The sequence below is a fragment of the Phacochoerus africanus genome, chromosome 1 (genome assembly GCF_016906955.1).
Source record: "Phacochoerus africanus isolate WHEZ1 chromosome 1, ROS_Pafr_v1, whole genome shotgun sequence".
NCBI lineage: Eukaryota > Metazoa > Chordata > Mammalia > Artiodactyla > Suidae > Phacochoerus > Phacochoerus africanus.
The window spans coordinates 180303604-180329576 of NC_062544.1; the positions used below are offsets into that span (position 1 = coordinate 180303604).

Here is a 25973-nt window from a genome sequence, read left to right on the forward strand (position 1 = left end):
AAGAGTTCAATGTTTTATTATCAGCATTGATATTTGTTCATACTGAAGATTCAGGGATAAAATAATGGACATAAAACTGGAATGTAAGCAAGACCACATGGATATATCATAAATATATAGGAATGTTTTTCTGCTTATTATACTAAAAATATAAAATTACATCAAATTACATCATTATTCTGTACTTAGTCTTTCTGAATATACTTTTGTTATTAAATATACAGCAAGTACTTATACTTCAAGATTCTGCCTTTTTCTTTAGCATTGAAAACATGCTTATCCTTGGTTAATCAGAATCAGTTTCAAAAGGTAAAACTTAAAGGTAAGCATGGCATTTAGTGCTTTAGACTGAAATTCTTGCTGGGCTGGCTGCTTGATGATCGTTCTCGTTCTTTAGTAATTTCCATTTCAATTTTGGCTTTGATTTTCTCCCAATCTATTTGCAGCTGCAGTAGAGGAAAAGAAAAAAAAAAAGATGATTATATCTTATACGACATTTTTGTTACCCCCAAAGTAATCAAGAGTAAATGAAAATAGAATGTATGACTTCCAAAAGATTAGAGAAAAAGAAAGCAGGAAAGAAAAAAGGAAACAATGCTCCAATAAAATAAAATAAAATAGCATTAAGAACAAGACCTAATAGGACAATTATCACAATAAATAGCCAAGATTCTCAATGATACAAAAGACCAGAATCTAGTTGTAGGTGTTCCACTAAAGATACATTTCTCCAAAGAAGACACAGAGATGGCCAAAAGACACATGAAAAGATGCTCAATATCATTACCTATTATTATTATTTTTTTGTCTTTTCTAGAGCCGCACCCACGGCATATGGAGGTTCCCAGGCTAGGGGTCTAATCGGAGCTGTTGCTGCCAGACTACCAGAGCCACAGCAACTAGGGATCCAAGTTGCAACCTACACCACAGCTCATGGCAACTCTGGATCCTTAACCCACTGAGCAAGGCCAGGGATTGAACTCGAAACCTCACAGTTCATAGTTGAATTCATTAACCACTGAGCCACGACGGGAACTCCAACATCACTAATTATTAAGAGAGATGCAAATCAAAACTACAATGAGGTATCACCTCATACCACTCATTAAAAAGTCTATAAATAATAAATGTTGAAGAGGGTGGGGAGAAAAGGGAACCCTGCACTGTTGGTGGGAATGTAAATTGGTGCAACCACTATGGAGAACAGTATAGAGGTTCCTCAAAAAACTAAATATATAACTACCATATGACCCAGCAATTCCACTCCTGGGCATATATCTAGAGAAAACTCTAATTCAAAAAGATACATGCACCCCAGTGTTCACTGCAGCACTATTTACAATAGCCAAGACATGGAAGCAACCTAAATGTCCACTGACAGAGGAATGGATAAAGAAGATGTGGTATATATACACACTGGAATATTACTCAGCCATAAAAAGAATGCAATAAAGTCATCTGCAGCAACATGGATGGGCCTAGAGATTATCATATTGATTGAAGTAAGTCAGACATAAAAAAACAAATATCATATGATATCACTTATATGTGGACATAATAAAAAATGATACTGGAGTTCCCGTTGTGGCTTAGTGGTTAATGAACCCAAGTAGTATCCATGAAGATGTGGGTTTGGTTCAGGGCCTCTCTCAGTGGGTTAAGGATCTGGCATTGCCGTGAGCTGTGGTGTAGATTGCACACATGGCTTGGATCCAGAGTTGCTATGGCTGTAGGGCAGGCTGGCAGTTACAGCTCCAATTGACCCCTAGCCTGGGAACATCCATTTGCCTTGGGTGTGGCCCTAAAAAGACAAAAGACAAAAAAAAAAAGATACGAAAGAACTTATTCATATACACTACTGTATAAAATATATGATTAATGTCAACCTAGTATATAGCACAAGAAAATCTACTCAATGGTTTGTAATAACCTATATGGGAAAAAAGAATGGATATATTTATATTGTATGACTGATTCACTTTGCTCTAAACCTAAAACTAATACAACATTGTAAATCAGCTATACTCAAATAAAATAAAATAAAGAGTCGAACAGGGCCTTAGGATTCTGCTCCAATGCCTCAGGGACCAGAGGGGAGGGGCAGGTAAAGGTGGACAGCTCTCCTCCAAACAAGACGGAAAATGGACAGCTCTGGCCATCAGGCCATGTTTCAAATGGGTCAGCTCTTCACTGTTTATATATTGAAGTTTCCATTAGACGCCTAGCTATGAAGAAAGATAGGGGTGCATTTGCTTCCCCAGAGTATACTCTGCAAAAGTGCCTCCTTTGCAACAACTCTTAAAATACCATGAAGACAGTAGTAAGACAATGATGAAAGATATTAGAGGAAGTACTGGGAAAGCAAGGCTGAAAGACATATAAAAAGAGTAACTGAAAAGTGATAACATTTTTATCTGTTTCCAGTCAACCATCAGGTCCCCCAAAATCCAGCCCTGCCCCTCCTCTAAATCATTAGTGTTGGTATTAGAAGTGGACTCTGCCCTAAGTTCTATAAACAATTTCTTTAGGAAAAAACATTCTACTGTTTTAAAAACTTTGGTCAGCACTAATTTAGGAACGTCTGTCCTCTCAGGCAAGAGATGGGAAAAATTGGGTCCTAGATTAAACTAACACTTTGAAATAAACCCAAACTCCTGAGACTGAGCCAAAGGTGAACAGGCTTTCACCTCCACGTAGGGGAGCTGAGTGGAATAAGCCTTATTATCGCAGACTGCGATACCACTTGCTGCTTAAACAGGTTTATCTTAAGTAACTGAGACTAATTTAACCTTAACAGGACTTCAACCCTTTTTTATTTTGTGCTGGCAGTAGAGTGAATTAAGTATTTGGTTCTTTTTTACTCTCCTTTCTCTGTATTTTCATGCAGTAATTTGGGGATATTTTTGGTCAGTTTTTTAAGATAATCATTCCATATACTTGTCTATAATATGTAAAATAGATGCATTAAAAGAATCCTTCTTACAGAATATAAATGCCTGTGCTAAGATGCAAGTGACAGCTCATTGAAAGGCAGAGCAAACACTAGATTATTTGAAAGACTCATTTTTCAATCAGGCCAGAACTTGATGTTTTTTAAATCATCTTAAGAAAACATCTTCTTAAGAAATCATCATCTTAAGAAAACATTTGCAAATAGAAAGACAAAACTTGATGAATGTCTTGGCCTTCTTCCAGCCTTAAATTGACTTATATATGTTTCTCAATCAATCACAATAAAACCACAGATTGATGATAACACTAAACAACTGTTGCTTGGCTGTACCAGACGTGCATCAAGTAGATTGATGACATCTATATTAGTTATTTGTTACAGTACAAATGAGCGTGTCAGTGACAGCTATCCCACTGAAAATAAATGTTTCACTTTCACTCTGGCACTTGTCCAGTTTTAGAACAATATTCATCTGATAATTTAGTCTCTGGAAGAGTGTTTTTAATAGTGGGTTTTAGATAAGGATGTATTCATGACAGCTGTCAAGGGATTTCTACACTAAAACACAGCCTTTTCTATTCTACAGAGTGTTAATACAATTTGGCACTTCTTATCCTAGTCCCTAGCCAGTCAATTCTTCTTAGTCACATGGAAGTAATTTCAAAATCATATCCAATGGCTCTCCATTCTCCACCGCTGAAAATCAGATTCCTACTTTACAGAGACTATAGTGGCCAGAAGGCATGAATTCACCTAATTTCCTTCCTTTCACAAAAGCAGGTACATCTGTATCCATGCTTATCTCCTTCCCTTCTGTCTCAGGACAGCCTTTTCACATAAAAGTCCCTGATCTCATCTCTTCGACTCTTTAGCACATCTGCCTTCAATTATCTCCTACACATTTCAATTTCCTTCTCTTCACTGGTTGCTTCTCCTCACCCTTCCCTCCCTATTCTGTCTCTCTACAATCTACCACTTTCATTCTCCTTTTCATTCCCAACTCACCTCCTCTCCCCAGACCACTGTAATATGACTGTATTCCTGCTACCCTTTAGAAACTTTTTACTAACACCACCACGAAGTGTTTTAATTCCTCATCCTAAACACCATCTCTATGACTCAATTACTCATTCAATGAATATTTAACGCTCCCTATATGCCCAGGATTGCTTTAGGCTCAAGGATTCTGCAGTGAACAAAAAGATAAAAATCACTGCCTTCACAGAGAAAGAAACAAAAACAAATAATAGTGGTAAGAGTTCTAGAAACAGGGGAGGTAAACAGTGCCAAGGAAGGAGTTAGGGGTGGGGGCGGGTGTTGTATTTCAAATAAAGTGATCAGAGAAGGCCACCCTGAGAAGTGGACATGGAGACCTGAAGATGAGTGAGTGACTCCATGGATATATCTGGGGAAGAGCACACTGACAGGGATGAAAAAGGCCCTGATGTCTGAGCAGTCCCTGGACCTTGCTGACCACCGCTCTTTGAAAAATCTCTCAGTACAATGTTGTTCTCTTCTGGGTTTTTGCTCTCCTTTCTAAATGTCCTCAGTCTTTTTTCTCCTTTATCCTTCCTCTTGGTAACTTCTTACCTGTCAGGGTTCACGGGGGTTCCAACCACAGCTTTTTTATACTTTCCCTAGGAGATTTCATCAACTCACAGCTTCTATTATACCTAAATGGTCATGACCCTAAATTTATCTAGTCCTGATTCTTCCTTTATCAATACTCTTCCATGTTCACATTGATATTTCCATCTGCCCACTAGGTATCTCCGTCTAGATTGGGTCCACCCCACAGGGACTTCAAACTCAAAAAATGGCGTATTTTCTTTCTTTTTTTTTTTAATTACTCAAATGAATTTATCACATCTGTAGTTGTATAATGATCATAACAATCTGATTTCACAGGATTTCCATCCCACAGCCCAAGCACATCCCCCCACCCCCCAAACTGTCTCCTCCGGAGACCATAAGTTTTCCAATGTCTGTGAGTCAGCATCTGTTCTGCAAAGAAGTTCCGTCTGTCCTTTTTTCAGATTCCACATGTCAGTGAAAGCATTTGATGTTGGTGTCTCATTGTATGGCTGACTTCACTTAGCATGATAGTTTCTAGGTCTATCCATGTTGCTAAAAATGCTGGTATTTCGTTCTTTTGATGGCTTAGTAATATTCCATTGTGTGTATGTACCACATCTTCTTGATCCACTCCTCTGTCGATGGACATTTAGGTTGTTTCCAAGTCTTGGCTATTGTAAATAGTGCTGCAATGAACATTGGAGTACATGTGTCTTTGCGAGTCGTGGTTTTCTCTGGATAGATGCCCAGGAGTGGGATTGCTGGATCAAATGGTAGTTCTATGTTTAGTTTTCTGAGGAATCTCCATACTGCTTTCTACAGTGGTTGCACCAATTTACAATCCTACCAACAGTGTACTAGGGTTCCTTTTTCTACACACCCTCTCCAGCACTTACTGTTTGTAGACTTTTGGATGATGGCCATTCTGGCTGGTGTAAGGTGGTACCTCATCGTGGTTTTGATTTGCATTTCTCTAATAATGAGTGATGCTGAACATCTTTTCATGTGTTTCTCGGCCATCTCTATGTCTTTTTTGGAGAACTGTCTGTTTAGATCTTCCGCCCATTTTTTGATGGGGTTGTTTGTTTTTTTGGTATGGAGCTGCAGAAGTTGTTTATAAATTTTGGAGATTAATCCCTTGTCGGTTGATTCATTTGCAAAGATTTTCTCCCATTCTGTGGGTTGTCTTTTTGTGTTGTTTAGGGTTTCCTTTGCTGTGCAGAAACTTTGAAGTTTGAGTAGGTCCCATTTGTTTATTTTTCTTTTTATTGTCAATACTCTGATAGGTGGATCTGGGAAGATGTTGCTGTCGTTTATGTCAGACAGTATTTGGCCTATGTTTTCCTCTAGGAGTTTGATAGTGTCTGGTCTTATATCTAGGTCTTTAATCCATCTGGAGTTTATTTTTGTGTATGGTGTTAGGGAGTGTTCTAATTTCATTCTTTTCCATGTGGCTGTCCAGTTTTCCCAGCACCACTTATTGAACAAGCTGTCCTTTCTCCATTGTATAGTCTTGCTTCCTTTGTCATAGATTAGTTGGCTGTAAGTGCATGGGTTTAATTCTGGGCTTTCTATCCTGTTCCACTGATCTATATGTCTGTCTTTGTAGTATAGTCTGAAGTCTGGGAGCCTGATTCCTCCAGCTCCATTTTTCTCTTTTAGGATGTCTTTGGCTATTCTGGGTCTTTTGTGCTTCCAAACAAACTTTAAAATATTTTGTTCAAGTTCTGTGAAAAATGTCCTTGGTAATTTAATAGGAATTGCATTGAATCTGTAGATTGCCTTGGGTAGTATAGTCATTTTGATAATATTGACTCTTCCAATCCATGAGCATGGTATATCCTTCCATCTATTTGTGTCATCTTTGATTTCTTTCATCAGTGGCTTGTAGTTTTCAGAGTACAGGTCTTTTGTTTCTTTAGGTAGGTTTACTCCTAGGTATTTTATTTTTTTGAATGTGATGGTAAATGGGATTGCTTCCCTAATTTCCTTTTCTGCTTCTTCATTGTTAGTATATAGAAACACTATCGATTTCTGAGTATTGATTTTGTGTCCTGCAACTTTGCCAAATTTGTGGATAAGCTCTAACAGTTTTCTGGTAGAGTCTTTAGGATTCTCTAGGTATAGTATCATGTCATCTGCAAATAGCGATAGTTTCACTTCTTCCTTTCCAATTTGGATTCCTTTTATTTCTTTTACTTCTCAGATTGCTCTGGCTAGGACTTCCAGAACTATATTGAAGAGTAGTGGCAAGAGCAGACATCCTTGTCTTGTTCCTGATCTCAGTGGGAATTCTTTCAGCTTTTCACCATTGAGAATGATGTTCGCTGTGGGTTTATCATATATGGCCTTTATCATGTTAAGGTAGGTTCCCGTTATGCCCACTTTCTGAAAGGGTTTTATCAGAAATGGGTGTTGGATTTTGTCAAAGGCTTTTTCCACGTCTATTGAGAGGATCATATGGTTTTTATTCTTCAGTTTGTTAATTTGGTGTATCATACTGATGGATTTGTGGATATGGAAGAACCCTTGCATCCCTGGGATAAATCCCACTTGATCATGATGTACAATCCTTTTGATGTATTGCTGGATGTGGTTTGCTAGTATTTTCTTGAGGATTTTTGCATCGATGTTCATCAGTGAAATTGGCCTGTAGTTTTCTTTTTTGGTGGTATCTTTGTCTGGTTTTGGTACCAGGGTGACGGTGGCCTCATAGAATGAGTTTGGGAGTATCCCTTCCTCTGCAGTTTTTGGGAATAGTTTCAGAAGGAGAGGTGTTAGCTCTTCTCTAAATGTTTGAAAGAATTCGCCTGTGAAGCCATCTGGTCCTGGACTTTTGTTTGTTGGAAGTTTTTTAATCACAGTTTCAATTTCAGTTCTTGTGATGGGTCCATTCATCTTTTCTATTTCATCTTGGTTTAGTCTTGGAAGATTGTACTTTTCTAAGAATTTGTCCATTTCTTCTAGGTTTTCTATTTTATTGGTGTATAGTTGCATATACTAGTCTCTTATGATCCTTTGTATTTCTGTGATGTCAGCTGTTACTTCTCCTTTTTCATTTTGAATTTTATTGATTTGAGTCCTCTCTCTTTTTTGCTTGATAAATCTGGCTGGGGGTTTATCAATTTTGTTGATCTTTTCAAAGAACCAACTTTTTGTTTCATTGATCTTTTCTATGGTTTTCTTTGTTTCTATTTCATTGATTTCTGCTCTGATCTTTATGATTTCTTTCCTTCTACTAACTTTAGGTCTTGTCTGTTCTTCTCTCTCAAGCTGCTTTAGATGTAAAGTTAGCTTGTTTATTTGGGCTTTTTCTTGTTTTCTTGTATTGCTATAAACTCTCCTCTTAGAACGGCTTTTGCTGCATGCCATAGGTTTTGAAGTGTCCTATCTTTGTTGTATTTTTAAATTTCCTCTTTGATTTCTTCAGTGATCCATTGTTGTTTAGTAGCATGTTGTTTAGTCTCCACATGTTTGTGTTTTTTGCAGTTTTTTTCTTGTTGTTGATTTCCAGTTGTATAGCATTGTGGTCAGAAAAGATGCTTGATATGATTTCAATTTTCTTAAAGTTACTCAGGTTGGATTTATAGCTCAGGATATGGTCAATCTTAGAGAATGTTCCATGTGCACTTGAGAAGAATGTGTATTGTTGCTTTTGGATGGAATGTCCTATAAATATCTATTAAGTCCATCTGGTTTAATGCTTCATTCAGGGCCTGTGTTTCCTTATTGATTTTCTGTCTGATTGATCTGTCCATTGCTGTAAGTGGGGTGTTAAAGTCCCCCACTATGATTGTGTTATTGTCAGTTTCTCCTTTTAAGGTTGTTAGCAGTTGCCTTATATATTGTGGTGAACCTGTGTTGGGTGAGTAGATATTTAAAATTGTTATAACATCTTCTTGGATTGAGCCTTTGATCATTATGTAATGTCCTTCTTTGTCCCTTAAAATATTCTTCATTTTAAAGTCTATTTTGTCTGATATGAGTATTGCTACTCCAGCTTTCTTTTGATCCCGGTTTGCATGAAATATTTTCTTCCATCCTGTCACTTTCAATTTGTATGTGTCCCTAGAAGTGAAGTGGGTCTCTTGAAGACAGCTTATATATGGGTCTTGTTTTTGTATCCATTCAGCCAGTCTATGTCTTTTGGTTGGGGTGTTTAGTCTATTCACATTTAAGGTAATTATTGATATGTATGTTCTTATTGCCATTTTATCAATTACTTTGGGTTTGTTTTTGCCGCTCTTTTTTCTTTCCTTCTCTTGTTCTTTTCTGTCTATAGAAGTTCCTTTAGTATTTGTTGTAAGGATGGTTTAGTGTTGCTGAATTCTCTCAGCTTTTGCTTATCTGTGAAGGTTTTGATTTCTCCTTCAAATCTGAACGAGAGCCTTGCTGGGTAGAGTAATCTTCGTTGGAGGTTTTTTCCTTTCATCACCTTGAGTATATCATGCCACTCCCTTCTAGCCTGCGGAGTTTCTGTTGAAAAATCTGCCGATAGCCTTATCGGGGTTCCCTTGTTTATTATTTGTTTCTTTTCCCTAGCTGTTTGCAAGATTTTCTCTTTGTCTTTAATTTTGGTCAGTTTGATTAGTATGTGTCTCGGGGTGTTCCTCCTTGGGTTTATTTTGTATGGTACTCATTGTGCTTCCTGGATTTGAGTGAATGGTTCCTTTCTCATGTGAGGGAAGTTTTCAGCTATTATCTCTTGGAATATTTTTTCTGTCTCCTTCTCTCTTGTCCTTCTGGCACCCCTATAATACGGATATTGGTGCATTTAATGCTGTCCCAGAGTTCTCTGAGACTCTCTTCATTTGGTTTCAATCTTTTTTCTCTTTTCTGTTCTGCATCCGTAATTTCCACTAATCTGTCCTCCACCTCGTTTATTCGTTCTTCTGCCTCCTGTATTCTGCTGTTAGCTGCTTCTAGTGAATTTTTTATTTCAGTTACTGTATTTTGCATCTCTTCTTGTTTGTTTTATATCTTGTATCTCTTTGCTCAGTGTTTCCTGTAAGTTATCCATCTTTGCCTCCAGTTTATTTCCAATGTCTTGTATCTTCTTCAGTATCAACAGTCTAGAGTCTTTTTCCTGGAGGCTGAGAATCTCCTCATGGCTTAGCTGTTTTTCTGGGGTTTTTTCTTTCTCCCTCATCTGAGTTATAGTTCTCTGTCTTTTCATTTTTATAGGTTTTTAGTGTGGTGACCTTCTTATAGATAATAGAGTTGTAGCCTCTCTTACTTCTGATGTCTGCCCCCCTGTGGCTGAAGTCAGTATGGGGGCTTGGTGTAGGCTTCCTGATGGGAGGGGCTGATGCCTGCCCCCTGGTAGGAGGAGCCGATTCTAATCCCTCTGGTGGGTGGGGCTTAGTCTCTGGATGGGATTAGAGGCAGCTGTGTGCCTGAGGGGTCTTTAGGTAGCCTGTTTACTGAGGGGCAGGGCTGTGATCCCACCTGGGTTGTTGTTGTCCTGGGGCTTCTCAGCAGCTGGCTGACGGGTGGGGCCAGATTTTCCCCAAATGGCCACCTCCAGAAAAAGGCACTGCTGCTGAATATTCCCGAGAGCTTTGCTTTCAATGTCCTTCCCTCACAACAAGCCCCATTCACCCCTGTTTTCCCAGGATGTCCTCCAAGAACTGCAGTCAGGTTTGACCCAGATTCCCTTGGAGACTTTGCTTTGCCCTGGGACTCAGTGCATGTGAAAGTCTGTGTGCACCTTTTAAGAATGGGGTCTCTGTTTCCCCCAGTTCTGTGGAGCTCTTGCGCACAAGCCCCACTGGCCTTCAATGCCAGATGCTCCGGGGCTCTTTCTCCCTGTGCCAGATCCCCACACGTGAGAGTTTGATGTGTGGCTCAGAACTCTCACTCCTGTAGGTGAGTCTCTGTGAACCAGTTAGTTTCCAGTCTGTGGAGCTTCCCACCCAGGAGGTATGGGGTTGTTTATATCACGAAATCGCCCCTCCTACCTCTTGATGTGGCCTCCTCTTTTTCTTCTGGAGTAGGGTATCTTTTTTAAGGTTTCTGGTCCATTTTGGTGAAGTGTGCTCAGTCTTTAGTTGTGAATTTCATTGTTTTTAGGAGAGAAGTTGAGCTCCAGTCCTTCTATTCCGCCATCTTAATCCCATCTCTCAAATGGCGTATTTTCATGTATTCAAACTCAAAAGCTCCAAAATTCATATATTCTCATGTTCCTCTCCTAGTCACACATACTAGGGATGTTGAAGTTGTTCTCAAATGCCTCACCTCACCACCTCTCCTCCTACTCCCAAAGCCCTATTAAAATCAGTCCTACTACTGATTTTTTTCTTACATTAATCCTACCCATTCTACCTCCTGGTGAGACTATATTATAGTAACCTCCCAACTGGTCTCTTAGTCACCACCCTCACCTCCCATCCATCTTCCATGTCAGAATTTATCTTTCAAGTCATTCTCTCTCTCTTTTGTCTTTTGTCATTTTAGGGCCACACCCATGGCATATGGAGGTTCCCAGGCTAGGGGTCGAATTGGAACTATAGCTGCCAGCCCACACCACAGCCACAGCGATGCAGGATCTGAGCTGTGTCTGCAACCTACACCACAGCTCATGGCAATGCCGGATCCTTAACCCACTGAGCAAGGCCAGCAGGGATCGAACTTGCACCCTCATGTTTACTAGTCAGGTTTGTTAACTACTGAGCCACGACGGGAACTCCTCAAGTCATTCTCTTGATTACAAACCTCCAAGTCCTCACCATTGCCTTCATTATAAAGTCTACTAACACAGTAGTAAAACTCTTCTATCTGGTCCCACCAATATTCCAGCCAGACAGGGCCCAGGACCCAGGGCAGTCACACACTCCTTCACCATTCTTTGAAGACCCCACACATTTGCTCTTATTATCATATCATTTAATTGACTGACAAAATCCTACTCAAGCTAATTTTGTAGGAGTTCCCATTGTGGCTCAGTGGCTTAAGAACCTGACTAGTATCCATGAGGATGCAGGTTTGACCCCTGACCTCACTCAGTGGGTTAAGGATCTGGTGTTGCCACAGCTGTGGCATAGGTTGTAGATGCGGCTTGGATCCTGCGTTGCTGCGGCTATGGTGTAGGCTGGCAGCTGCAGCTCTGATTCTATTCTACCCCAGCCTGAGAACTTCCATGTGCCACAGGTGAGCCCCTCCCCCAAAAGAGATAATTTTGTGGGGTAAATAAATTAATTAAATTAAATAAAAACTAACAAATACTAAGTATACAACTCTCAAAGGGGGCAAAAAGATTTGTAGAAAATTATGTTTCTGTCTCTATTTAGGAACTGGGATTTTAAAAGGGAAAGTGATCATGTTACTTCCATTCAATAGCTTTATATTAATCTTCACATAAATTCAATATACCTGATTTGCCTTATGAAACCCTCAGGTCAATCTCCCTTGTGCTTTGCTACTCTTTCCCACTTTAGAGACTTACCTCTCCCTAGAACATGCCCATCCCCATGTCCACCCTCAGTCAGATTCTACTATCCATCCTCTAGAGCTCAGTTCAAATAGCATTTGCTTTGCTTAGAAAAATCTTTGTTGATCCCCTCACCGTAAGGCAGGTTTCCCATTCGTAAAGACTTCAAGGCGAATATCACAGTTGAAATTAACAATTAACTGTATGCTTAACTATCGCCTCTGTTTGAATATGTTTCATGAGAGTCAATGTCTGCCAAGTTGACTACTATATCCCAAACACCAAGGAGAGTACATTGTCTGTAGGAGGCACTCAATAAATATTGAACGAATAAAAGGTAACTAATTACTGAGCAAATGATCTATCACTTAACAATCTCTCACTATTTATTTTCTCTCCTGTTTTTCACTTTTTCTTTTTTTAAAAAAAATTTTTATTACAGTTTATTTACATTGTTCTGTCAATTTCTACTGTATAGCAAATTCACTCTTTTTTTCCCTTTCTCCTAGCATAATGCTTTAAACATTTCCTGGTTCTTATACTTTCTTCTTGCACAGAGTATGTATTCAGTAGATTCAGACTTAAAAATTATTTTACAAATACTTACTGAACACCATTGTAGGTAAGGTATAATAACTCTCATGGGTTCTTAGAAGATGGTGCACCGTGTACAGATCTCAGATTTCCATATTTTAAACTAGAAATGTCCAAATGACATTTCATTGCTTATAAATATGAATGCATGTTAAACTTCACTTTTCATAAACTTTTATGTTATGCATTGTGAGCCCATTTGAATTCACCAGATTCTATTATAAATTTCTCAGTGTTTTTATTTATTTAATTTTTCCACTTTTCTTTTCTCTCTCTCTCTCTTTTTTTTTTGGGGGGGGGGCTGTGCCTGCAGAAGTTCCTGGACCAGAGATCGAACCCAAGCCACAGCAGTAGACCTGAGCCACTGCGGTGACAATGCCTGATCCTTAACCTGCTGTGCCACAAGAGAATTCCTCCCTCAGTGTTTTTAAAAATTATCTTTTTCTATTCAATTCTTAGTTCTGAAATAAAGAGTTTATACAATCACAATTTTGGCTATGATAATTTTTAAGTCAAAGATAATTTTAAAATACTGCTTTATGGTTTCTAGTTAACTTCCAAATTACATCGATGAAGAAGAAAAGTAGGAAACGAGAACATAGTGCCATAGGGAGTCAAAGTAACCTATATAGTTTCAGGATGAGAAGAAAACAAAATTCGAAAAAAAAAACCCATGTTGTTCTGATTATTCCACTTTGAACACTGTTGCTACTCCTGTGTTGAGGTATTATATTTTAGTAATAATTGAATACATATATAATGAAGAGGAAGATAAGAATGTTAAGTTTTTACTATCTGATATATTATTTCCTTGAGGGTAAAACTACATTTTCTATGTCCTCAAAAGCGCCTAATGTGAACATAGCGAAAAAAATATTGATGACAATGATAATGAAGAGGAAGCAGTGGAGTATCAATTCACTTAAAAACTATACAATAAAGTAAATTTAAGGTGGGTGTCTTTCTTTTTTTTTTTTGCTTTTTAAGGCATCACCTGCATATGTAAATTCCCAGGCTAGGGGTCATATCGGAGCTACAGTTGCCAGCCACAACCACAGCCACAGCAACGCCGGATCTGAGCCGCATCTGTGACCTATACCACAGTCCATGGAAACACTGGACCCTTAACCCACTGAGCGAGGCCAGGGATGAAACCCACGTCTTTATGGATCCTAGTCAGGTTCATTACTGTTGAGCTACAATGGGAACTCTAAGGTGGGTGTCATTTTTAACATACTCTCATATTTTCAAAACTGATATAAATAAGATTAAGTGACTGGTGTTCTCTGGGTGCTGAGCACTGTAGTGGTGGTGGCTGCTGTCATATTCTGTGAATTAGAGGGAAGCCCTCAGAGCCCAAACTCCCAAAGGATTAATATCAATAGTAAATAGTTCTGAATCAAACAAAACAATTTTTGTGGAGCTTCTATAAATATATCCCTTCCACCAGGAAATCCACAACTTGTGTCTACCCTGGATCCAGAAGTTGCACTGCAGAACTAAGACTGGCCCCAAAGGCTTTATTACCCTGAAAACTTTTGAAGTTCAGAAATGTGGATCATGACACTCAATAGTCTAAGTAAAGCAAATGGATAATGTTGCCTTTAGAAGGTTTGTCTCTCTACCACTTCTCAAGTTTCCTCAAATACATTCTGCCTCTTACGATGAATCATAACATTCCATTTTATTCTGTCCCCAAGGAAGAGTACTCCCACATAGTCTATAAGCTCTATAACCACGAAGGCAGAAACCATATCTGATTCAATACCCAACATAGTGCCTGGCCTAGGGTGAGTACTCATTAAACATTTTTTGAATAAATGAATGAATAAAAGCGTAAGGAAATCAACTGGTTCACAGAGCTGGAAGTAAGGTTGGCCCGGTCTTGGGATTACAAGTCTCTTGGATCTGCATGGCCAGAGGTGAGCTCCATTTCTGCTGTTTGAGTATAGAAGGATCTAGGCAGGTGGCCACAATCATTTCTGCCCTGGGACAAACTCTTTTGTTCTGGCTCTCCTTGTGGGCTGATATGTACTGGAATGGCTATTTTCTAACTGGACTGATGAAACTTTAAATTCTGGTAGGAACTTGAGAGGCAAAGGGGTTGTTAGCCTTCTTTGGTTCTAGGCAGTGAAGTCTACCTAGGCTAGGCACCTCTCAAAGTGCAGCCTACTCCCTAGAATCTGCAAAGTGACAGAGTATTCATTTTCTGGCTACTGCCCTCTGTGCTTTTATCTACCCCCTGGAGCAGAAAGGGCAGCTGGTGAAAGACAAAATTGAGGTATAAGAAGCCTTTATCCTGGCCATTTCTATTGTTTATCTAAAAATTTCAGTTAATACACAACCTTAACACAAGCCGAATATTATAAAAACAGACATGAGTTAATCAAAACATGGCAATGAGTCCAGAAAAATATTCAGTAATATAATTATACAGTCAAAACGTAAGATGGTAACATAGAAGGGGAAAAAGTAGATTTTTTAATAGATTATTAAAGTAAGAAGTATTAGATTTTGTCTTATTAAGTTAAATAATATGTACTTATAAAACATACATTATAAAATACTGCATAATACTTACACCTTCTGCATACTGCAGGTATCGCTTATTAGTTTCCTGTTTACCAAAGGTCTCTAAAAACTTCTGACGGTAAGCAAGCACTGTATCGACATGTGTTTTGTATTTTACTGCCAATTCAAGTGCCCTATAATGAGAAATAAAACAGATTATCAGCATTGCTGAGTTAGCCTCTATCGGCAGTAGTTTGGGGGTGAGAGGGTGGGACAAAGGGTCTGTGCTGTTCCCTCAATATGTCATTCACTACCTTATTCATCTTGCAAATTCCAATTTATACTTCAGGGTCCAGACCAAACATGATCTATTCTCCCTGACCAGCTCTTATGGAAATAAATGACCATTATATCTTATCTTGGATACATAATATTTTATACATACTATTATTACAGCCCTGCTTACAGTGTATTATAATCATTATGAATCTATCCCTTCCACTAACCTATACATTTATTGAAGGGAGATCTGGGTTTCATTTCTCTTTGGTGAGTACCACACAGTGTTATGTATGGTAAATGTTGATTGGAAAATTCATTGAAATCACAGTAAAATTCAAGTGAATGAACTTCCCCATTGTAAGTGGTTTGACTATCTTGAGCGTTTTTGTAACACTGTAATGATATTCTGTTAATAATTCAACTAAATACTATAATATTACATTACTAGTACAGTAATATTTAAAATACTATGAAAATAAAATTTGAGGGATAATAAAAGTCTGACAAATGCCTTTTGCCTTCGATTCTTATGAAAAGTTAACAGCCACTTAAATCTTATAATCCAATTAATATCTATTTATCTATATAACTAAGGTTTTAAAAAGTAATATATTATTTAATAGCAGACAACAACTAAATGAATTGCTAAAAATCAGTAGTATAACGCCAAAGACACAAAATCTATATATTGATAATTTGGAGGGAGATGAAAAGATTATTCCTCAGTTCCAGGGCTATTTTTACATGTAGACTGTGGATAGCATCTCAGCCTGTGATCCTGTGCATAACTCATATTAGTGAGTCAGGAACAAATAAGTAGAGTATAGCTCTCCTACACTGTTCACGCCACAGCCACAGCAACGCCGGATCCTTAACCCACAAGAGTGAGGCCAGGGATGATCCTGAATCCTCACGGATCCTAGTCAGATTCGTTTCTGCTGCGCCACAACAGGAACTCCTCAGCTGGTTTTAAAGTATGGGAAATGGTCATCATAATAGTCAAAATACCTTTTTTCTCAAGTTCTCTTGCTTTCTAATATGACCAGTCATGTTTTATCAGTCAACTATTATAAACTTGTTGTTTTAGACAAACTGACTACTAACTAGAATTTTTGCAATGTGTTCAGTAGGAAAATGCGTTTCATTCTTAGCATGCTTTGGTTTGATGTAAACTAGTCACTTTAAAAAGTATTTTAGGAGTTCCTGCTGCGGCACAACAGGATTAGCGGCATCGCTGTGGCTCCAGGACGTAGGTTCAATCCCCAGCCCAGCGCACAGGTTGCAATTGCAGCTTGGATATGATCCCTGGCCTGAGAACTCCATATGCTGCAGTGCAGCAAAAAAAGAAAGAAAAAAAAAGCATTTTAGATACTATGTCTGTAATAAGTCACAACTGATAGACAATTGAGATATTAAAGACTTAATATGAAAAATTATGAATGCAAGTCATGTGTAACACAATGATAATGCCAAAATTCAGTACGATGATTTTTTTTTTTTTTGCTTTTCGGGGCCACAGGTGTGGCACATGGAGGTTCCCAAGCTAGGGGTTGAATTGGAGCTATAGCTGCCGGCTACACCACAGCCTCAGCAACGCCAGATCTGAGCCAAGTCTGTGAACTACACTGCAGCTCATGGCAATGGCAGATCCTTTTACCCACTGAGCAAGGCTAGAGATAGAACTCGCATTCTCATAGATCCTAGTCAGGTTCGTTACTGCTGAGCCACGACAGGAACTCCAGTGCAATGATTTCTTATAAAAATATACTGGTGTAAACAATATTGCTAAATCCAAGTGTCAGTATTTGCTACTTATCACAAACTCCTCACAAACTGCCCTCATTCCTCTGTGATTTTAAGTCTTTCAGAGAAAAAGATAAATAGGAAAAAAGGTAGAGGTACTAGAATAGAGAGGAACAAAAGTAGGATACAGGAGATAGCAAAAAACAGAGGCTCAAAAGATGAGAAATAGAAGTAAAGATGTCTTAATCTTTCTAACTCTCTTTCGTCACCCCCCCCCCAATATATCCCAAGGCTCTGATTCCAGTGATGTATGTGCAAGTGGAAAGTAGGATGAACCACCCCTTTAGCACCTCAGAAGTTTCATTTCCCATTTTTTCTTTATGATTGTACATGATGGGAGAAGGAGTTCTTGACTGCACAAAACCAGAAGTGTTCTAAGTGGGGAATACACAAGCATCTATTCTAGGTTAAAGCTTTTCAAAAATTCCAAAGTGATACTTTGTCATGGAACATCAATATACTTAATTATGTAGAAGGGACAAAATATGATGCCTAATTTTGCATTTAGATTCTAGATACTAAGTATTATCTATTATTATAGTCATTATTACTATTATAAAATATGTATTAATTATCTGATTGAAGAGAAAGGCTAAAAGTAAACATTCAAATGATATGTGCTATTTTAAATGTTCTCTAAAGGCACACACTGGGTAAAAAATGTTTCTTTACCACATTTAGGAGGGAATTTACTCCAAATTATATAAGAGTTATGGGAACAGTATGTCTCTAGCTTTAAAATGGTTATTTGGCAACCAAACAAATGTAACATTAGATTATGGGGCTGGAAAAAATCCATGTATCCTCTCTGATTTTAAATAGAAGGAAGTTATATAAAAAGATGTTATAACTTCAAAGTATAATTTTTTTGCATAGCTTGAATGAAGCAAAATCACTTGTTATAACAGTATAAGTACAGATACTATTTTTATTAATACTTCCATAAAGGATTAATATGCATACCTGGAGTTTCTAGTTTCTACCTCCCTTAACTTCAGTTTCTGAAAACAGATTACCACCAAATGTCCAAAGTAAATGTCAAATAGATAACTTGCTTACATGTTCAAGAATTGCATTTTATTAGGTTGCAGGCAATTTTCAAATTCAAATATAAATGAGAGAAGCACAAACCAGCAACACTATGCTTCTCAAACAGAAGATTTAAGCAAATGTAGAGATTCAGGGATACTAAAAGCAATCTAATATATTTATCGCCCAATACTTCTATCCCTCAGGAATTCTGGAAGGATAGAATTAGAATATCATCATAATTGATAATGGATTTTGTCAATGAATATCAAAGGTTGCTAACATCACACACAAAAAATGACCTGTTGTGGAAGTACAACTAATATCAATTCTGATGGATCTGTAATCAAAAGGAAAAAAAGAAATTTAAACCTAAATGTAATCAAGTTTCTACATTCAATATCAATTCACAGCTAACTTGGGGGCAAAAGAACAAGTTTTAAATGACACGGCAAAGACTCAATCAACAAAGTCCAGACTTTGGGAACTTCTACAGGCCCAGAGGGGAAAATTGTAAGAAAACACAAAAAAGAAATGAGAACCTATAGATTAAAAGAAATTTAAGAAAGTATCAACCAATCACAATGTATGGCTCTTGCTTGTCCCTTGAATCAAACAAACCATAAAACAAAACAAAATATTTATGAGACAATCTGAGAGATAAGAACACTGAATAAAATTATCAACTTTTTAAAGTGTGATCGTGATATTGTGGCTGGATTAAAAAGCCTTGGAGATACATATTGAAATATTCATAGGTAAAATAAAATGATGACTGGAATTTGCTTTTTAAAAATTGTGGGTAGGGATAGAGGAGGAACAGAGATTATTTACAAATCAATGGCTGTGAAAGCTGAGTATTGGGTACATGGGGATTCATTACACTATTTCCTCTACTTTTTCATGTTTGAAAATTTCCATAATAAATAGTTTTAAAGCTCTATCTTTTTTATTCCCTTCTGTTCTCTTTTGCTGAGTCCTCCTCTTCAACCAGACCATTAAGTGTTGAATTCCAGGAGAAATATGCCTGCTGCCTTTTTTCATTCTTTTTTTCTTAATTTTTTTTTTTTATTTTTATAGACCATAGCAGGATACTGGGAGCACAAGATTTATAAACTTGACAAAGAATTTTTTTTTGTCTTTTTTTTTTGTTGTTGTTGTTGCTGCTGCTATTTCTTGGGCCGCTCCCGCGGCATATGGAGGTTCCCAGGCTAAGGGTTGAATCGGAGCTGTAGCCACCGGCCTACGCCAGAGCCACAGCAACGCGGGATCCGAGCCGCGTCTGCAACCTACACCACAGCTCAGGGCAACGCTGGATCGTTAACCCACTGAGCAAGGGCAGGGACCGAACCCGCAACCTCATGGTTCCTAGTCGGATTCGTTAACCACTGCGCCACGACGGGAACTCCTCTTTTGTCATTCTTTAACTTCTTGCAGGTAACCTCGGCCATAACTATGGCCTCAACTACTCCAAAGGCTTTCTCTCAATGCCTAGGACCTCTCCTGAACTTCACACCAGTGTATCTCACTCTCTGCTGGACCTCATGAACTGGATAGATGAAGGTAATTAAGACTTAATAAATCCAAACTGTCAGACAGCTTAATCACCACCCCACTCCCCCCGGCCCAATCTACCATTTAGTACAGCTTTGGTCTACAAAGATACCCAATGTGGGCTTTCCCTGCTGCTAGAAGACACAGACAAATTAAAGCCCTGACAGAATTGCCTGGGATATATACAACACTGAACATTAAAAAAAGAAAAAACAAACAAAAAAAACAAACCTCAAAACACTATTTGATAATATACACCAGTTCTGGAAGTCTTAGTTTATGAGAATGATTACTCATTCCCAGGAGAAAAGGGAAATACATGCGAAAAGAAAATAAGGTCTTTTTAAAAAGACCACCATCAGAGTTCCCTTGTGGCAAAGTGGGTTGAGGATCTGGCATTGTCATTGCAGCAGCACAAGTCATTGTAATGGCATGGCTTCCATCTCTGGCCCTGGAACTTTCATATGCTGAAGATGTGGCCCACTCTCCCCCCTCAAAAAAAGACCACCATCTACATAAATAGGCATGTAGAAGTCTTTTACTCAAACAATCAATCACATAATTTTATCATTCATCCTATGTTTTAATATATTTGCAGATGGGAATTATTCTACTCTCTAATTAGGCCATTCTTTGGATTATGTTGTTATAAGTTGATTCCCATTTTAGGTCCAAATATTTATCCCTCTTACTTGTACTTTTTATATTAGACATATCATTTAGAATCAAAATTATTATCACAGAAATTTGCTGCTTTTGTTCATTGCAGTATCCCCAAGTGCCTAAAACCTGGCATGCTAGAGACATTCAAATAAATACTTGAAGAATGAATAACAGCTACCAGTCACTGAAGGCTTACTATGGGTCAGACGATGTTAAGAGATTTTCACATACTATTTTAATAATACTGACAACAAACATGTAGTTTTTATTATTGCCACTATTTTAAACACAAATAAATTGAGGCTTACAGAGCTTCAGTAACCTGTCCAAGATCACGGGACTAATAAGTATAGAACCAGAAATCCAACCTTATCCCAAAGCCTCCATTTTTAACTACATTTGTCCTTGTCCCATTCGGCAGCCCTTTTAAACAAGTCAATAAAAAGGACGAGATATTTTACCAAAAGACTGTTGGTGGGAGTTCCCTTTGTTGTTCAGTGGGTCATCAACCCAACTAGTATCCATGAGGATGCTGGCCTCGCTCAGTGGGTTAAGGATCCAGCGTTGCTGTGAGCTGTGGTGTAGGTCACAGATGCGGCTGGGATCCCACATTGCTGTGGCTATGACATGGGCAGGTGGCTGCAGCTCTGATTCAACCCTTAGCCTGGGAACTTCCATATGCCATGGGTGTGGCCTTAAAAAGACTGTTGTGGTTGTTGTTGTTTTAAGCAGATCTTCATGTAATATCTAAATACAACTGGTATGATAGATGCTTAATAAATATCTGCTGAATGAATATACAATAGGAAAAAATATGCCAACTGGTTAAAGAACTATCTGTAGGAAGTGGAAATGAAGGCAATACATAAAAGTTTCTCAAGTTTCTTAGCAATTATGACTACTTCTGCTGATTATTTGAAATCATTCTTATCTAGTTTTTTATATTTGTGTTAAAAGTGATACGAATTATGGGCTTCAATGAAGTGAGTCAGAGTTCGGCAGTGATATGTGAAAAGATCACTATGACTACAGTGTGAAGAATGGACAGATGAAGGACAAAGCGGATGCAGGGAGATGAATGATGAGGTTATACCAAGAAAAACTTGGATCAGCTTAGACAAGGGTGCTAGTAGTGAAAAAGATGAATGCCAGAGGTATTTGGGAGGGCAAATGGTTGGCAACTGGAGTAGGTGGCAGGAAAAGGAGGATAAGGAAAATGTCAAAAGTAACTCCTAAATTTCCAGCTTTGGGTAGACTGAAAATATAAGATAGATTACTTTGGAAGAGGACCAAGTTTATGAGGGAATAAATATAAATTTGAACTCAAATATCTAAGACATCCAGTGGAAATGTTCAATAGGCAGGTGGATAATTGGGTTCTGGAAGCAAATATGGGCAGGACAGGAGTTCCCATTGTGGCTCAGCAGGTTAAGGACCCAATGCTGTATCTGTGAGGATGTGGGTTGGATCCCTGGCCTTGCTTAGTGGGTTAAGGATCTGGTGTAACCACAAGCTGCAGCGTAGGTCACAGATGTGACCTGGATCTGGTGTTGCCATGGCTGTGGCATAGGCCTCAGCTACAGCTCCAACTGGACCCCTAGCCCAGGAACAGCCCTAGAATACGCCACAGGTGCAGCCCTAGAATATATGTACATTTGGGCAGGATAGAAGGCTAGAAGAGAGATGCTGTTTTGGAATCTTAGGTGTATAAATAGTAATCAGAAGTCTTGAACATTGCTCCTTCGCCTTTAGCAATTTATCAGGCAAGCACAGAGGTCTACCAGCACTTGACAAATCCACGGGTTTAGAGTTTAGATGAAAAGCACAGAGCATAAGAGTAGGAGATGCCAGGTAGATAGGAGGAATGGAGGAGCACCCAGAGTCTGCTCTTTCCCCATTTTGTTTTCCCTCTCTCTGAGATCTAACGTATTTATTGACACTTTAAACCTTGTTTTCCAGTTGATTCTATTTCTCCTTTGTTCCTTTCTTATTTTGGTTGGATGATTTCCTTTCATTTTATCCTTGTGTCCTCTTCTTTTTAGTTTTTGTGAATGTAATGTTTGGTTCGGATTTGTGGTTGCCCTGTTTTTCAAGTATGTAAACCCCTTCCTATATCTGCTTGCTTTAGCCTGATGGTCATATAGGTTCAAACATTCTACAAAAAAAGAGTCTACCTTTTATTACTTTCCTTCCCCACATTTTATGATTTTGAGGTCCTTTTTTAACATCTTCATGTTGTCCTTTTTCTGTTCCTTGTGTTTATCATCTCTTTTACAATAGCTTTTTTTTTTTTTTTCCCTTTTAGATCTGTATACTGGCTTATTTCAGTGATGGCTTTCCAATTATGATTTCCACCACTCTATTTCTTCTTACTTCTTTTTTATTTAGAGGAGCCCTTTCAGTATTTCTTTTAGAATGGGTTTAGTATTGCTGTATTTTTTTAGATTTTGCTTGTTGGAGAAATTTTTTATTTCTCCTCCTATTTTATTTTTTTATTTATTTTATCTTTTTGTCTTTTCTAGGGCCACTCCCATGGCACATGGAGGTTCCCAGACTAGGGGTCTAATTGGAGCTGTAGCTGCCGGCCTAGGCCACAGCCACAGCAACGTGGGATCCAAGCCGCATCTGCGACTTACACTACAGTGCATCCTTAACCCACTGAGCGAGGCCAGGGATAGAACCCCCAACCTCATGGCTCCTAGTCAGATTCGTTAACCACTGCACCATGACGGGAACTCCTCTCCTCCTATTTTAAATAATATTCTTGCTGGGTGGAGTATTCTATGCTGCAAATTTTTCCCTTTTAGAATTTTGAATATATCTTGCCACTCTCCTGTGGTCTGTAGTGTTTCTGTAGAAAAATCAGCTGATAGCCTTATGGGGGCTCCCTTATAATTAACGCTTTGTTTTTCTCTTGTTGCCTTTAGAATCCTCTCTTTAACTTTTGCCATTTTTATTATATGTCTTGGTGTGGGCCTGTTTGGGTTCAACTTGTTTGGGGCTCTCTGTGCTTCCTGTATCTTGATATGTTTCCTTGATTTTTCTTTTTCTTCCCCCTCTGGAATCCCTGTTATGCATAGATTGGCCCACTTTATATTATCCCATAGATCTGTTATATTGCTTTCATGTTCTTTCATTTGGTTTTCTGTCTGCTGTCTTGATTGGGTGATTTCCATGATTCTATCTTGCAAGTCACTAATTCATTCCTCTGCATTATTCATTCTGCTCTTTATGCCTTTAACTCAGCTTGCATCTCTGCAAATGAATTTTCTAATTTTTTTGGCTCCTCCTTTTATTTTATAGTTCCTTGCTAAAGTAATCTGCATTACTGTTCATATCTGTTCTTAATTCCTTCAGTATTTCCACTATCTCCTTTTTGAACTCCATGTCTGCAGAGGTCTGTTTCATTATTTGCTCCTTCAGGCGAATTCTCCTGTTCTTTTAATTGGTACCTGAGCACCTTCACTTTATTATATATATTTTTTTGTTCTGTGAGTTTACTGTAGTCTTGGAGGGCTATTTATATGCATGAGCACTCCTGGGTATTTTATTAGGGCTTAGTTTTTATTTTTAGGGTGCTTCGCATGCTTCCAGGAAGATGGAGGCAATGGGCAGGGCTAGCACCTAGTGCCTGGTTGCTGGACTCTTGACAGTGGCTAGGAACCATAGGAAGGTGGCACAGGCTGCTCCTAGTTGCAGGGCCCTGCGAAGTGACAGTGCTCAGGAATGTGTAGGTAGCGCCTGGACATGTGGCAGTGGCAGCAGCAGGATGGGTGTGTTCCCAGGGGAGTGAGAGCAACAATGGGTGGTGCTCAATTGTAGTGTCCTCTTCTTTTCTGTCCTCTGAAGTGACTGGGACCACAGGTGGTGCCTGTTCACAGACCAATAGTGGTGGTGGGCCATGCCCCCCTCTGGTGCCTGAGATGGCTGCTGGGGATTGTCCCTGCTGCCTGTAGATCACGCAAGAGGTGCTGCATCGCACTTAGCCCCCTACTACCCTTAGCCCACAGAAAAGGTACCCACCCGGTCACGTGTAGCCTGCACAAGAGGCACCTGGTCTCCTGTAGCTGGAGCAAGTGGCGCCTCACCACCCATAGCCTGTTCTAGAGGTGCCCCACCCTCTGAGAGTCCGCAGGGAAAGATATTCCTACAGCAGTCTGCCCCTTCTCCTGCCCTTTCCAATGGTCTTGCTTCTCCTGCAGGCCCAGACCTCCTTCAGGGTCCCTTCAGCTGTGGCATTCCGCTCCCCAGCCTGGCTCCCTAGCCCCTCAGGCTGTCTCCACACAGCCAACCCTAGTCCTCTCCCTGGAACTGACCACTGGGGCCTGAGTCTCAGTGCCCAGCCCCCACCTTGGGTGTTTCAGGCTGTGCTGTCCAGGGTTGTGGTGCAGATGATCTGGGAGGCTCTCAATTTGCTTTGCCCTCCTCAGTCCAGCTGCTGCGTTTTTCTCCACAACTTTGATGTCCCTCCATCTTGGCTGATCTCCCTGTCAGTTAGGGGGCTTCCCAGGATGTGGGTTCCTTTTTTCTTTAACAGTCCCCTCTCAGGAGTGACAGTCCCATTTTGATTCCTTTTCTCTCTTTCTTTTTTTTTCCTTTTGTTCTACCCAGTTATGTGGAGGGCTTCTTGCCCTTTTAGGAGGTTTAAGGTCTTCTGTCAGCATTCAGTAGATGTTCTGTGCAAATCATCCTACACATAGGTGTTTTTTTATCTGTTTGTGGGAGAAGGTGAGAGCCATGACTTACTCCTCTGCCATCTTGATCCTCTCCTGACTACTATTAATGTCAATAAAATGGAATTCCTAAGTAGGTTGTAAGCTTTTTGTTGTTGTTGTTGTTGTTGTTGTTGCTTTTCTTGGGCCACTCCCGTGGCATATGGAGGTTCCTAGGCTAGGGGTCTAATCGGAGCTGCAGCCACCGGCCTACGCCAGAGCCACAGCAAGGCAGGATCTGAGCAGCGTCTGCAACCTACACCACAGCTCACGGCAACGCCGGATCATTAACCCACTGAGTAAGGCCAGGGACCGAACCCGCAACCTCATGGTTCCTAGTCGGATTCGTTAACCACTGAGCCACGACGGGAACTCCGGTTGTAAGCTTTTTAAAATAAAAATGATTTTTAAAATGTTTATTATATTGTATAACGTTTATATTGTATGTAAATGTTTATTATATTGCATGTTTATTTCTATTGTATGTATAACATGTTATATAAATAGCAATGCCTAACATTTGTCAACATATATATTTTCTCAAAAGCACTGGTTGAAAATATGCTATAAACATCATTCTTCCCTATTTTTCATGGAACTCATAGCTTAGTAATAGTTATACAATAGTATATACAATTTTCTATTAGTTCTTTAATACAGAGTTTTAAAATATTATTCATACTGTCTCTTTCTGAACTAGTTACTTTAATATTTATGAATTATGAATAAATTGAGGACAAGAACTGGCCTATTCATGTTTGTAGAACCAAAAATATCTTTCATGATCCTTCATATAGCTAAACAATGACAATAAATTTGTGTAAATAAAGGATAGAAACACGGTGGCTGAATTATATGAAGAGTATAG

At 39.0% G+C, this 25973-nt stretch overlaps 1 protein-coding gene across 3 annotated transcripts in view; it reads right to left on the reverse strand.

Moving 5' to 3' along the window:
- The window catches only part of IFT80 (intraflagellar transport 80), a 134810-nt gene continuing 108837 nt past the window's right edge, over positions 1-25973 (reverse strand). For all 3 annotated transcript variants that reach the window (XM_047785687.1, XM_047785686.1, XM_047785688.1), the window contains 2 exons: positions 15133-15256; positions 1-446 (listed from right to left, as the gene is read on the reverse strand). In XM_047785687.1, the coding sequence (XP_047641643.1) occupies positions 336-446; positions 15133-15256 (235 nt within the window). In that variant the 3' untranslated portion in view covers positions 1-335. The remainder of the gene's footprint in view (positions 447-15132; positions 15257-25973) is intronic.